We start from the raw sequence: 11,324 nt of genomic DNA on the forward strand, positions 1-11,324 counted from the left end.
TAATTACATTCTGCCAAAAAACAACAACTAAGGGTTGTATCCAATGTTAATCCTACTTGGAGTAGACCTGTTGAAATTAATGTACATTGCTTACTTAGGACCATGAATTGTAATGAGTCTACTCTGAGTAAAATGTTGGTACTTACAATGTAAATGTTGGGACCCAGGTGGCGCTGTGGTTAAACCACTGAGCCTAGGGCTTGCTGATCAGAAGGTCGGCAGTTCGAATCCCTGTGACGGGGTGAGCTCCCGTTGCTTGGTCCCAGCTCCTGCCAACCTAGCAGTTCGAAAGCACGTCAAAATGCAAGTAGATAAATAGAAACCGCTACAGCGGGAAGGTAAACGGCATTTCCATGTGCTGCTCTGGTTTGCCAGAAGCGGCTTTGTCATGCTGGCCACATGACCTGGAAGCTATACGCCAGCTCCCTCGGCCAATAATGCGAGATGAGCGCGCAACCCCAGAGTCGGTCACGACTGGACCTAATGGTCAGGGGTCCCTTTACCTTTACCTTTCTACTTACAATGTAGAGTAGTTAAAACTAGCAAAGACCAATTTAAATACATGCCCGCCCCCAGAGGCCTTTAGGCCAAAGTTTACTGCCCACACAGCCGCAATTCAGGAGCAATATGCCTTTCCAGTAACAAAATGGGAAATGTTTTATGGTTCGATAAATTGCAGAAGGCCCAATGGGGCTGGGGTCCTCTTCTTATCAACAGCTAATAATCCTCTATCATTGAAATGTAGAAAGGAATTCCTCATACTTGCATCTTCTATCGTCTTTTTGGAATCTTGTTGTTGGTTATAATTTTGTTCTTCTAAAGCTTTTAGACAAACAAAACTAAATATATCTGAATCCTTTGCAGCTTCTGGGTTGTTAATGAGCCTCCATTCTTCTCATATATCCCACAATTTGATCTTATCAGGAGCACCTTAGATGTTTTCCCTTCCGCCTGCCATACTATGCTGGAAGTCTAGGGCTTGCTGTTCTTGTAAATAATAGCTTACGGCTGGGGGCAGGGGAGTAGGGCACCAGTTGCTGCACCCAGATAACAGGTTGCACAACTCTGGGAGAGAATTTATTTGCAGGGCCCTGATAAAGGACACGTAGTCCCATCCTGAAAAAGGTTCTGGAAACGCTTTGAAATTGTACTTTTGCCACTATTCACACAAAGAACCATGCTTACACAAATGCAGCCACATCTGCCCATGCCCTGCCTTACACACTCTCACAGGTGCCCCACCCCTCCCATTGTTCCACGACTCAAATCTTCTGCCGATACCCAACAACTAGAGACAGCATTCACCGTTACCATGATTGGTGGTGAGATTGTAGTTCTGTTCTGGATTTGATCAAACTATGCATTGTGTTTTTAATACATAAGCTGCAGGCTGCAGCTGTGCATGTGGTCTTTTCTTCTGTGCATAGGGGGTGACGTGGATTAGGATTAGGTTTAATCCTTTCCTCCTAACTGTGACGCTCCCCAAGACTCCCTCCCCCTTTCTCACACACACCTCCTAATAACACCAGTAGGGATCTTAAAGTTTCTTTTTTCAGTAGCTGCTGAAAGGGGTCTGAACCTTTTGGGGGGGAGGGTGGCATGGCTCTTTGTGCACTGCAGTCCTGTTTTGGATCGGGTTCCCTTGGATTGCCTTTGAGTAAGAAAAACCGCACACACAATTGCAGGCTAAGTGTTAAATGTAATTATAATTAGTGCCCCAATTTCAGATGAGCCATGGCACCCTTGGATATGGGGACACTTTCCACATTACAGAAACTCCTGTGTAATTAGCTGGAGGCCTGCTTTTTGTTTTATTTATTTTTTGGTGAGATCCCACTCAGCAGCTTAGTTGAAACTGATTCACCCGTCACATGGTAGCTATTCAGTGGTCAAAGAGGGGTGGGATGTTGGCCTCACTTCTACTCCGGAGGACCTATAACCATCCCACTTCTTCTATTGACATAACTGAGTCTGACCTAACCATCCCGTTTCCTTTTTGTCCCGTTTTTGCAACCGTTTCTTGAGTCCATGTTGCTGGCGTGCTTTTACAGTTTTGCTGGACAAATTGCCGACGCCAAGGAGGGTAGGGCAAGTCTGTTCAAATATTAATCAGTTTTCATTATCAGTTTGGTAGATTGTGGTGTGCTCACTAGAAACACTTGCCTGTAAAATAATTCCTGCGATCCAGAGCCTGTGCACGTGTGATGCTCCAGATGAGCTTCACAAGTGCAGGAGTGCCTTTCCCCTATGGCTATTGACAGTGGGAGAGCCCTAGCATGCACATCTGAGGATGCCTTTACAAATAATATAGTAGAAAGTGAAAGGTTTTTCAGGTGGTGACGTTTCTTGATTTTGCTGCAGATATAAATGAGTGATCGTTGTTTGAAGGAAATGCATGTTTATTTTACTATTATTAACCAGCACACCAAAACAGATCCCTTTTGTTTACTTTTTCTTTCATTACAAGGAATTAGAACCACAGGGTCCACAATGCTCAATTTTAACTATTACGTTAAGACGTTTATTGTCAACTATAAAAATAACAACTCAAAATGGAGGACTTACAAAGGAATCCTGAGCAATCAAGAAAAGGTAACTGGGGAAGCGGGGAGATAAAAGGGCAAGGGGGAAATGGTGGTTGCCGGGGGTGTGTGTGTGTGTGTTCCCCTCCAGCCCAACTTCCATCTTCTATCCTTTTCAGACAGCTGGAGCTATTGGATTGTTATACTCAAATCTCATTTACTCCAGTGGGTTTTCAGCACCCTCATTGCACACAGGGGCGCTGTCTAGGTTTGGTTGTGGCTTGGGCAATTTGCCCTGTCCCTTACATTCAGAAGGCTCCAGTCTAGTTTTGCCGTGGAGAAATGATTTCATTTGAAAACATTTGTAATGAAGCTAGAGATTCCTCTTCACTAGAGGAAGCTGGATGAGCAGTTTGGCAGGAAAAATATTATTTGGGCTATGAGAAGAAGCAGGACAGTGTACTAAAGTGCCCTCTTTGCCATTTTCTTTATAGATACAGTAAAATATGCTTTTGCATATACATACCCCCCCCACCCCATGGACAGAGCCTTCTTCCTGCTTCAAATTTCACTGTGGGGGAAGCAGATCGGATTACTGTATTTTCAGGGAGACCTACATGTGATGCAACAGCTTCTTGCCCCTCAAATCTTAGACTGTTATTTGCCCTCCAGTAGATAGCAATTTGTATTTTTAAAATCTTCACTCACAACCTATAGGTTGAGGGTGGGGAAGGGCTGCTTGTATTGTGAGCTGATTTTGCATATACTGTAACATTATTTGACAACTATTTTCTGTGAAAATATTGCTTTTTTCAAATCTATGTTTATAACTTTTAAGTGTTAGAAATCTTCCATTTTATTCCCCCTTCTCCCCTTGTCTTGAAAGCAGGCCTTTCTGGTTTTTAGCACAGGGCTGTAATTGCACAAGGATCTGATAAGATGTGGCAGGGTTATGTACAGAATATTCAGGCTGCAATCCCTGAACATACCTTACAAGAAACTAAGGGCCATTGAAAGCAGTGGGAATTACTTCCAAGGTTTGCTCTGTGATGGTGTGCACGACAAACATCTAAAGCACATCTGCCCCCACAAAGAATCCCGGGAACTGTAGTTTAAGGGTGCTGGGAATTGTAGCTCTGTCAAGGTGAAACTACAGTTCCCATGATTCTTTACAGGGGAGATGCACTTTAAATGTGGGGTGTGTTTTCAAGTGCACATCTACATTCCTATGCCCTTTTTCAGCTCCGTGAATCAGTCTAGAAGAGGTGTGGACTCCTGCTCATTTGACCTGCAATAGGAATTGGAGAAGCTCAGCCTTTTATCAGTAGGAGATTTAGACTTTATCAGAGAGTTTGCTTGCAGCTCAGTGAGAGAAATTTACTTTTTTGCCCCTAAATACAAAGGGCAAGTGAGAGATCGAATCTGGAGAAGTTATTATCTCCTACCATCATATACTTTAAATTGAACTGAAAAGCTTCATTTTGGGGTTTTTTTTTAAAATTATTATTACTAAGTTAGCTGCATTGCACAACATGGGAAATCCATCTGCTGCACAGATACTTCAAAAGCGCTGTATTCCACATTGTTGAATAAAAGTATGGGCTATCAACATATATTTGTAATTAATATTAGGCCTTCTGTGAAACCTTATACAACAAATTATAAAAAGAGAGGGTTTTTTAATGGTATTAATTTAAAAGAAGTAGTATGTTTATCTTGCTTTCCACTGGCAGTGCTGATAAGTACTGTCCTGTTGGAAGAAAATCTCAAGAACGCTTTGAGAAAAATAAAACGGCCATCTCCCCATCGCTCTGGCTTCTTTGGCAATTTCTCCTTCCCTTGCAGATCCCCGTGTGTCCCCACCCCCAGACAGTTCCAGAATTTCCCCTAACTCCCAGAAGTTGATCTTAGGGGAATGGGCAGACAGCAGGGGTGAGGAGGAATTTGCCAAAGATACTTGTTCTGCCAACAGAAGGCTCTGCTGGATCAAAGGGTCTTCTGTCCATGGTGTATTACCAGCTGGATACCATTCTTTGGTGGTGGTTACTTTTAAAATCTAAAAAGTGAAATGTGCTGCTCTTCCAACCCCAGAACACTGACGTTTCCAGTACTTAATTCCCTTTACTAGCAAAGTGGATGGGCCCATGCCAACCAGCAGGGCTGTGAAGCAGGATCACCCACAACAGACAGGGCATGGGGTACCTGCACACTTGGAGGGACACTGTGCAGGGGAGAAGGGTATTCTTTTGCACACGGCCATTCCACTCTTTATGAAGTGCGAGGAGGACTTGTTGCAGGAATGCAGTTTTAGAAACAGTTAAAGAGTGGCATTGATTAATGCTGCGTTGAGGAGAGGAAACAGGCACGAGTAAGTGGAGGGTGGCGGTCTTTCCCCGCCATCCCCCAGCGAATCAGCACAGGCTGTCGTTGATTTTTATCCTCTGTGATTTTCAGGGGAGGAGTTGTTGCTCATTGGCTTTAAACCAAATAATGTGGTTCATTTTCCTTTCAAACCGCAGGTATTCAAAGCCAACTCTAATCATGGAGACATAGTCCGAAATAATTTCATTCCCCCCATAGTAGCCCGCTACGTGAGAATTATTCCACAGAGCTGGAACAAAAGAATAGCTCTGAAGGTGGAGCTTATTGGTTGCCGCATAAACCAAGGTAAGCCGTTTTACCATTCAGGGGGGGGGGGAGAGATGTTTGATTGGCAGCAGGATCTGAATGCCCTTCAAATGTGTTGAGGTTCACTTAGTTCCACCTTTTGTCTTGCAGTTAACAGCTCCCTTACACATCCGCTCTGGCAGAGACCAAGTCAAAGCACAGGTGTCTCGGTTAGAAAAGAAGACAGAACCATCACAGAGCCCATACCCTCAGAAGAAGACAGCTTAGGTAGGAAACACCTTCCCTAACCTTAATAGAGGGTGAAAGTCTTAGCACAACTCCTACCACAGACTGTGACAACTTTGCAGAAGCGATAATGCAAACCTATTTCTAAACTACCTTTTTGAATCCCAGTTTTCAAATGCCTGGGAACAAAATGTGATTCATTGGGGGTGAGGTTGGCAGAGCACATTCCTGTCTTTGCTACATGGTTATTACTTTATGGGGGCCAAATGACCAGAAACAGTGTCTTGTGCTCTGCATGCCGTGTTTCTCCGAAAATAAGCCATACCCCGAAAATAAGCCATAGTAGGTTAAACTGTACCATACTTAATAAAATAAATAAATAAGACATCCCCTGAAAATAAGCCGTGTTTTTTTTTAAGGAAAAATAAATATAAGACGGTGTCTTATTTTTGGAGAAACACGGTATGTAGTCTAGCCCTCAAGTTAGTTTATCAGCTGGGTTTTCAGTATATTGTAACTTTTTATCTTCATTTATTTTTAAGGACTGAAGCTTACTACTATAATCGTTCCAGTAGTAGCGGTGCTTTTGCTGTTCCTGATATCTGGAATTGGTATCTGTGCTGTTGTACGAAAGTATGTAACTCTCACTTTTCCCTCTTCAGAGTTGAAAAGCATAAAAATTCTTGTGGTGGTTTTTGGACACATAACAGCCTTTTCCTTAGCTGTTTAGTAGGTTAAAGAGTAACTGGCAGATTTACCAGCTACGATAACAGGAATACACCTGATGATTCCCTTCTGTGGTTTTACAGCAGAAGAGGGAAAATGCTATGACCTAAATCTATAACTGCATTTGCATTACTAATACGAAATCCCGAGCTTAATCACCGGCATTACAAATTCTGTCGCCTGGGCTTCCTCAAGTCCCCTCGGCAGCTCCCCATTGTGCTCCTGCTCGTCCAGTGAGCTCCTTCTCCCAGCTGATGTCCCCATGAATTGCAGGGAATGGGAAAGGGTGGCTGTCTTCCCGGAAGGAGTCTTCCAGCCTTTTATAGACAAGCGAGCTAAAATAGGAAGTTCCATGAAAAACAGCAGAAAGATTTCCACAATGATTCATTCCTCACCTGAGGGCTTTTCTGATCGGGAAAGAGATGACCTATGCAAAAGGCTCGTGGGCAGTGCACTTTCTTCCTCTCTGTTTCTCTCTGTCACTCTTTCCAGTAACCAGCTGCAAAGTCCAATCCCACCATTTAAATCTAAACATTGGCTCCCAGTACGTTTCCGAGCACAGTTCAAAGTGTTGGTGCTGACCTTTAAAGCCCTAAACGGCCTCGGTCCAGTATACTTGAAGGAGCGTCTCCACCTCCATCGTTCTGCCCAGACCCTGAGGTCCAGCACTGAGGGCCTTCTGGCGGTTCCCTCATTGTGAGAAGCCAAGTTGCAGGGAACTAGACAGAGGGCCTTCTTGGTAGTGGCGCCCGCCCTGTGGAACGCCCTCCCATCAGATGTCAAAGAGAAAAACAACTACCAGACTTTTAGAAGACATCTGAAGGCAGCCCTGTTTAGGGAGGCTTTTAATGTTTAATAGATCACTGTGTTTTATTTTTCTGTTGGAAGCTGCCCAGAGTGGCTGGGGAAACCCAGCCAGATGGGCAGGGTATAAATAAATTGTTGTTGTTGTTGTTGTTGTTGTTGTTGTTGTTTTGTTATAAAACAATGAAGAACTACGAGACTGTCTTGTAGTTGCACCCCAAAGGAAAGCAATCCACTATTAGGGTGTTTTTGGATCAGTAGCTCATTGCTTTAAGTGCTTAAATACAACTTGCAATCCATTTAAGCCTGCATTTCTAAACATCCTTACTTAGGAATGAAATCGTAGTATGGTTGGTCTTTGTAGTTGGCCACCAGAAAAATAATGTTTCGCTAGTAATTTTAGGCACAGTCTGTAGATTCCGATGGCACCTGTCAGGGGCATTACCGAGTAATTAGAAAGATTTGGAGCACAAGCCCATGAAACAAATATGCCTACATTAATGCATATTTACATTATACAAATTTAGTCTGATTTTCAAAGGGGAATGAATTTACTCTGGCTCTTGCCATCATTCTATTTTATGTGGGTTGGTCTCTCTGCCCTACCTGGCAGGAATTTCTACTTAAGTATATATGGAAACTGAAAGAAGCCTTGTCCATTATCATATGTGTCTGTCTACCTGTCTGCCCCGCCCCACGCTCTCTCTCTCTCTCACTCACACACACACCTCCTTGCCCAACTCATTCAGCAAATCAGAATGGTGGGTGGGTGGGTCTCACCAGTATTCTGCTTTGCATTGTGCCTAGCTACCCTGTAAGCATTTTCTTAAGTTTTCAAAAGAGGCAGTAGATCCAGGGTTCAGCATAAAGACCCAGGTCTCCAGCTCCACGGGACACCCGGTGCCTCTAGTAGCAAAGTTGGGGAAGATCAGTTCCTGAAAATCTAGCCGAGCCAGTCAATAGGAGTTGATAGTCACTGGGTCAATGGAACTGACTCAATCCAAGTGCTATTGTTGCTGTTCTTCATTGTAGGAGAGGAAAGAAAGGAGGTGCTTATGGCTCATACAAGACTGGAAAACCAGGTAGGTAGTAAAAATCATGATTTTGGTCATCATCTGACAATAATGAGAGGGGAAAATGTTTATATAGTTGTAACAATATCTTTGTGTGCGGTGGGACTAATTCCCCTTAAAGTTCTTACACGCAAATAGCACAAGAACTTTTAATATATGTAATGGATGGGTGGAACTGGAGCAGTCATTGACAGCAGCTAGCGCCAGTTTCCTGTGCTTATTACTTCCTGATCCTTGGAATTGCTGTGGCTTAATCTGGATGGCTTGGTTCACACATCCATTATCCACGTCAATCTCTACCAGGGGATAACTTAATAGGAAAAGGGTTTTGTGGAACCATTTTCATTAGAAGTTTTGGATCATTGTTTTTTGATATCACACTCTTGTTCCCTTCTCCCTTGCGGGCCCACGGTTGAAATTCAACAGTGCACTGCTGTTGAGATGGGTTGTTGGGGAGGGAGATCCAAAAATGATCAGCAAAGCAGCTGATTTAAAATTAAGTGTGTTCATGACTCCAAGAGAACGTCCTGATGATAAATTGCTGGGATCTGAGAGTCCCTTGTGTGACCATACTAGATGAGCTTCTGCTGATTTTTTTCACACACACACACACACACACACACACACACACACACACACACTGCAGCTCTCACCCCCAATATCTCCCTTCATTCCAACTCTCAAGGGTGACTTGTGAGGAACACAAGCAGCTGCAGGATGGAAGGGAAGATAGTTGTCAGGATTCAGCCCTATGTGGTCTGCATAGATGGACTGATCTCTGCTAATGGAAGGTTCTTCTAACCCAGGCATCTCCAAACTGCGGCCCTCCAGATGTTTTGACCTATAACTCCCACAATCCCTATCTAACAGGACCAGTGGTCAGGGATGTTGGGAATTGTAGTCCAAAACATCTGGAGGGCCGAAGTTTGAGGATGCCTGTAAGTCTATTACAAGTCACCCTTTCCAAAACACACTCTGAATCAATTAGAAACTTAGTTTAATTTTTTGTGCATGCAATGTTTTATATTGGATCACATTTGAGATTTTTTAACATTATTAGGACTTGAACTTCTAGGTTTCTGGAAACAAATCAAACAACCCTTTGTCAGACATCAGTCTACTGAATTCACCATCAGTTATAATAATGAAAAGGATACGCCACAAAAGCTAGATCTCGTCACAAGAGAGATGGCAGGTAACTTCACTGTCTTCTGAAAACAATCCCTATGTAGCACGTAAGAAACGTAGAGAATAGTTTGCACATCCGTAAGGAGAACTTGGCTGTTCTTTGGCAGAATAGAACTTTTACCATTTTTTATTTATCATATTTCTATTATTGCCCTGACAGTGTGTTCACATAAACCTGTTAGCATGCTTCTTCCAGATACCTGTAGAGTAATGCCTTTGGCATTCCAACATTCTTCCTCATCAGGTTACCCATGTGCGATATAAAAAATGTTAAGAAGTGATTGCTCAGTCAGGCCCCTCTAGCCCAGCATCCCATTCTCACAGCGGCCAATCAGATGCCTTTGCAAAACCTGCAAGCTGGACATGAGGACTTTGCCTGACTGTCTATGATTCCTAGCAATGGCTATCCAGAGGCATACTGCCTCTAACAGTGGGGACAGAATATAGCTATCATGACTAGTAGCTTTTCTGAGTTTAGCTGTAACTTGTGGTACCATCTTTTTAGATAGGATGGTGGATAAATTTGACAATTGTGTGCATGTTTTATTACTTAGTAACTCTAACATTAGAGTGCACATTTTTTTCTTTCTGTTGCACATGGCTCATGTAAGCTTGTATAATCAATAACTGTTTTTGACCTTTGATAGACTGAAGGCTGGGTTTGTCGGTAGAGCGAGAAGGATGGTTTGATCTTGTGGCGGGAAGGCAGGGGGAAACCAAATGGTCTCTAATAAAATTTGTGCACGGGGGCAGGAGTACTCCAAGGAAAATCTTACGATCCTTATAAATATTTATTGCTTGTAGCCATAGACCATTGCAAATAATGAATTTAAAATGCCCCTTGACACAAACATAAAACATGAGCCAGTATACTTCCTATTTGTTATTGTCTTGAAGTTAAAATACATCTGTGTAGCATCCTGGAAATGTGCTTAATTTTAGCTTATTCAAGGTAATTAATTGCCTTGACAGTCCACCAACATTTGATTCAAAGTACTTGCTTTAATTTTCTTTGCTGCAGTAGGGGAGTAATGTGACTTGGTCAGATGACTCAGGGAGAACAGAAAAAATAACTGTCTCCTATAGGCACAATAACAGTTTCTTTCTGGGAGAAGGCAAATAATATAGCAGATTGCTCAGCACAAATTAAAGTGGCATCCAGTATTTGGTGTGATCTGAGATTCTGATGTGCTTCTTTCTGTTTCCCATCTAGATTATCAACAGCCTCTCATGATAGGAACTGGGACAGTAACCCGAAAGGGATCCACTTTCAGACCCATGGATACAGAGAATGAGAAAAAAGGTAGCACCGAGACTGGGAACCATTACCATTGCCCACAGAGAGCAAATCGGCATGATTATGCACTGCCTTTGACCAACCACGAGCCTGAATACGCCACTCCTATTATAGAGCGACACGTAGGAAGAGAAAACACTTTTCCTTCAGAGAGCTGCTATAACATTCCTACTGCTGCTGCTGCACATAAATGTCCCCTTTCCACAGGCACTTTCACTGCCTTGTGCCAGACTGAAACGGGGAGTGAAGATTATCAAACACCGCAAAGTCAGAAGGAGTATGATAAGCCAAAAATGAAAGCCTTGCCCACACTTGACTACAATACTGGCTATCAGAAGCCCCAAACCAGTTTATTGACAGATGAGGGCTATTCGACACCCAGATACTGCCTAAAACCAGTAAATCAGACTGCAATGACTGCTCTCCTGTAACCTTAAGGACCAGCGGAAACTCACTGCCCTAATGTTTAAAGCACTGGATTAGATTCAGAGCAAAACAAAATTTGCTCTTGGCTGAGGAGTGAAAGTTGTTTGTTGCTGCCTTTGTGGTAAAGTCTTCAGGCAGTCGATTCTCTGCAGCTGTGATATTGGTGCTACACTCTAACATTGTGCAATGTGTACATACATTTTTAATTTAATAAAAATAACTTAAACTTTTAGTCCGTTTTGTCCTGTGTGGGCTGGGGGCTGTCAGTGAGAAGAACAGGTCGCTGCACTGATTTCTAGACAAGGTGGGACAGTGTCCTAACAAAACAAAGCACGGCGTTGGGTTGTTTTCCTGTTGGTAGTTGTGCTAACTAGTTCTGGCATGTTACACAGAAGTGGGAGCTAATTAAATTTAAAAGCTAATTTCCTCGGGTCA

The 11,324-nt window shown here is 43.0% G+C and overlaps 1 protein-coding gene across 5 annotated transcripts in view; it reads left to right on the top strand.

The window, feature by feature from the left end:
• Positions 1 to 11,121, top strand: part of DCBLD1 (discoidin, CUB and LCCL domain containing 1) — a 29,404-nt gene extending 18,283 nt beyond the window's left edge. For 2 of the 5 annotated variants that reach the window (XM_060272648.2, XM_060272649.2), the window contains exons 9-15: positions 2,468 to 2,592; positions 5,042 to 5,189; positions 5,301 to 5,417; positions 5,918 to 6,008; positions 7,938 to 7,987; positions 9,039 to 9,173; positions 10,380 to 11,121. In XM_060272648.2, coding sequence (XP_060128631.1) covers positions 2,468 to 2,592; positions 5,042 to 5,189; positions 5,301 to 5,417; positions 5,918 to 6,008; positions 7,938 to 7,987; positions 9,039 to 9,173; positions 10,380 to 10,894 — 1,181 coding nt within the window. In that variant the 3' untranslated portion in view covers positions 10,895 to 11,121. The remainder of the gene's footprint in view (positions 1 to 2,467; positions 2,593 to 5,041; positions 5,190 to 5,300; positions 5,418 to 5,917; positions 6,009 to 7,937; positions 7,988 to 9,038; positions 9,174 to 10,379) is intronic. The other 3 variants (XM_088666045.1, XM_035109163.3, XM_035109165.3) reach the window with 2 other exon arrangements.
• The last annotated feature ends 203 nt before the right edge of the window (positions 11,122 to 11,324 follow it).

The sequence above is a fragment of the Zootoca vivipara genome, chromosome 3, assembly GCF_965207765.1.
Source record: "Zootoca vivipara chromosome 3, rZooViv2.hap1.1, whole genome shotgun sequence".
In the NCBI taxonomy this organism is placed as follows: domain Eukaryota; kingdom Metazoa; phylum Chordata; class Lepidosauria; order Squamata; family Lacertidae; genus Zootoca; species Zootoca vivipara.